We start from the raw sequence: 3,285 nt of genomic DNA, 5'->3' as shown, positions 1-3,285 counted from the left end.
TAACCTTATACTACTCCTATAAAATAAATTAATTCATTTGTAACCAATCAATTTTTTTACTTTTATACTTTAACAATAAAATAATCTATATAAGACAAGACAAGTATGATGTAAATTTTAGTGTATGTGGGTTCCAGTTAAATTTGAAAATAGTGAAGTTTCTACACAGTTGAAATTCTAAAATAGCTTATTGTATTGGATATGCTCTAATGATCTATACTGTTTTATCCTTTATAAGAGAATTTTCGATGCATTACATATTTTTGGTGTAATTTTTATGTAAAAATGGTGTAAAAATTACTTAATTTCCATATTGAACTCCAACCCGCATACACTAAATTTTACACAATTTTTGTACTTTATAGATTATTTTATTATTAAAGTTCAAAAAAATTAATAAAGTAGATTGGATACAAATGTAATAACTTTGTTTTAAATTAGGAGTAGAAGAGTAATGTTGGAATAAATAAAATTCTAAATGTATGTGGTATGTCAAATTTGATGTAATTTTTGATATAAGATTTAGAGTTGGGTTGAAGTGAAATTTTAAGCTAAAGTGGCACTAAGGAAATTTACAATCAGACAACACTTGACAAGACAATGGTTAAAAAAAAAACCGTCATCCTAAAATTTGGTGTAAAAGCTGGAATTTAAAATTTGGTCGGAGATGGTATGATACAGTGCGAGTGTGTACGATAAAACAGCTTCATAATGTTTAGCACTATAGTCTTAGTCTATATAGACATGCATGCACCCAAACAATGTCAAACCAGTACTATGTTCTACAAGTTGTACACTGATAATATACAGAGTCATATCAAAGAGGGGCTACAAATTACAAACCCAACATAGCAAGTAAAAGACAATAGTTACAAACCAAATCATACAGACCAGAACATGCCCTACCGCATTGCCGGTGATCACAAACACATTAACAAATATCTAGAATATGTAAAAACACATACACTCCCGCATAATATATATATATATATATATATATATATATATTTTGCATGTAGTTAAAGAACTCTAGCAAGCACCTCATTGAACTGAAGATGTGAAGTTAACTGTGGGAAATGACCAGTGGCTTCGACGTACTCGACAGATGACTTGCCCTTGATTTTGTTGCTCATGAACTCAGCTACGGAGTTTGGAACAACAATATCATTGTTGGCTTGAATGATGGTGCATGGAGCTGTGACTTTTTCGAGTAATTCGCGTTCATCGGACTGGAACACGATTGTGGCGACGGGCAAGGCGACTTCGGGTCGTGTTCTCTGCAAGCATTTTGTGAAATATTCGATGGATTGAGGGTCATTTGCATCCATGACAACTGTAGGGAAAATTGTAGCCCATTGCTCATAAATGGACCCTATGTTTGATAAGAGCTGGTCAATGTCTGAGCTACCAAAGCCCCCTTCATAGCCTTCACAGTTTATGTACCTATATGCATGTAAAAAAAATGTAAGTTTAAAGTAACTTAGCTTCATAAATAAGACAATTTGTGAAGTGAATAATGAATTAATGATGTCCGTATATATTAAAGAAAAGAGCACATAAAGTTAGCTTGTTCCTTAGCTTTTCATTCCGTTAATAACAAAACATATAATCGTGGTAATAAATCCCAACTCCTAGCATGGTTTTAGGAGAACTGATAACTGAACATGGTATCGAAATTCTCATAACCTCAACTCCTAATACCTTGAAGTTCTAGGAAATGGTAACGGAGATCGAGATTCTCATAACCCCAACTCCTAATACCTTGAAGTTCTAGGAAATGGTAACGGAGAACCAGAACCGTAACGTATTTCTGAAGGAAATTCATTAGAAAATTTTCCAGCAGACATAATTATTCCCGACCCCTACACACACACACACACTCTATTAGAGTATTAGGCACTTGTGTTTGCACATGATTGCCTCCTATAATCCTTTTCTAGATTCAAAGGTTCGTTAATCAAGTGTGATTTCTTTAGTATCACCAACAAAATAAAGCTCTTATATTACTCTACCTCTTATGTCCTTATCTACTAAATACTTCTTTAAACAAGAACCACGCAACCTATTATAAGTGATCAAAGACAATACCGGTAGAGCAAGAATGTAACCGTTCGGTTAACATGAAATTTCTAGGACTCGTAAGCAAAAACTCCCATAAATTAAGAAAAAAATCACGATATATAATCATCGAAGAAAAAAGGGTGTGAGAGAGATTACCTTGGTGAAGCTCCAACAAGTATGAGTTTCTTAAAAAGTTGAGGTTTTTTAATAGAAGCAATGCATCCGATCATACAAGCCATAGAATGACCAACATAAGTGCATGATTCCAACTTCAACTCCTCCATAAGAGCAATTAAATCTTGTGCGAAAGCATCGTAAGAAGTATGCTTCATTTCATCAAAGAAGTGTGGATCTTTTATAGCGCCTGAAAAACACCAGTCAAAAAGAACAACCTTGTACTTGTCAGATATGTTTGGGATGACTTTGTCCCAGAGAGACTGATCAGTCCCAAAGCCATGTCCGAGTATTATGGTCTCGTCTCCGGAGCCCATAATCGTTACGTTCATGGCTTTCGATAAGCTTTTGTCGAGCATGATCACCATGTTTGGGTTTTCTTAAGAAGGAGAAGCACAAGGAGAAGATAGTAGCTAGGCGAGGAGAGAAGATACAGTTTGATACGGTTTTATGGTTGGAGCCTCAGTTATTATATAGTCAACAACAAAGGGAGAGGTACTTTATATGGCCTCCGTTGAGTGTTTAATTTTATTGGTAGCTAGATTTACTATCAAATTCTTTCAAAAATGCTAAGATATTTGACAATAATTCACCCAAATGGTTGTTGCATTACATCTTAGTTTACCAAAATAACAAAGAATGCCTATTACCAATGAAAAAAAATAATATATATTTTTTATGTGAATGCAGCAAACAACTCATTATCACCGTGACCGGGAAAAAGGATCAGAATTTTCAATTTATCTTAATTATTGTTGGAGCGATAAGTATGTTGCAATTTTGCGCGATGTAACAAAACATTCTCCATATTTTGAGTACCAAATATGAATATAATTTGTCAAGATACTATAAACGAGACAAAAATCATCTTTACTAGTATATGTATATGTATATAGATATAGATGGTGTATGTGAGAGTGATTGTGATGTAATGATATTCATAAAATGTTGGCCATCCTGGCATGTTTGTCTCGTTATCCGAAAGTACTTTGAGTGAGATGAAGAGATATATTAAACTAATTAACCACAAGTTATTGAATTAGTCTAGTC

The 3,285-nt window shown here is 33.7% G+C and overlaps 1 protein-coding gene across 1 annotated transcript; it reads right to left on the bottom strand.

The window, feature by feature from the left end:
- Positions 1-761: 761 nt before the first annotated feature.
- LOC141693431 (karrikin insensitive 2 receptor CA) lies at positions 762-2,708 on the bottom strand. Its single transcript, XM_074498530.1, has 2 exons — positions 2,218-2,708; positions 762-1,443 (listed from the first exon to the last, which is right to left on the bottom strand). The coding sequence occupies exons 1-2, from the start codon at positions 2,601-2,603 to the stop codon at positions 1,020-1,022; spliced, it is 810 nt and encodes a 269-aa protein (XP_074354631.1). The 5' UTR covers positions 2,604-2,708; the 3' UTR covers positions 762-1,019.
- Positions 2,709-3,285: the final 577 nt, after the last annotated feature.

The sequence above is a fragment of the Apium graveolens genome, chromosome 10 (genome assembly GCF_009905375.1).
Source record: "Apium graveolens cultivar Ventura chromosome 10, ASM990537v1, whole genome shotgun sequence".
NCBI classification, from domain to species: domain Eukaryota; kingdom Viridiplantae; phylum Streptophyta; class Magnoliopsida; order Apiales; family Apiaceae; genus Apium; species Apium graveolens.
This window is presented reverse-complemented; position numbering and strand designations above follow the sequence as displayed.

Coding starts and splice junctions, on each gene's coding strand:
- LOC141693431 (XM_074498530.1), bottom strand. CDS start 2,603: ATGGTGATCATGCTCGACAAAAGCTTATCGAAAGCCATGAACGTAACG. Junction 1,444..2,217: donor CTTGTTGGAGCTTCACCAAG/GTAATCTCTCTC, acceptor ACATGCATATAG/GTACATAAACTGTGAAGGCT.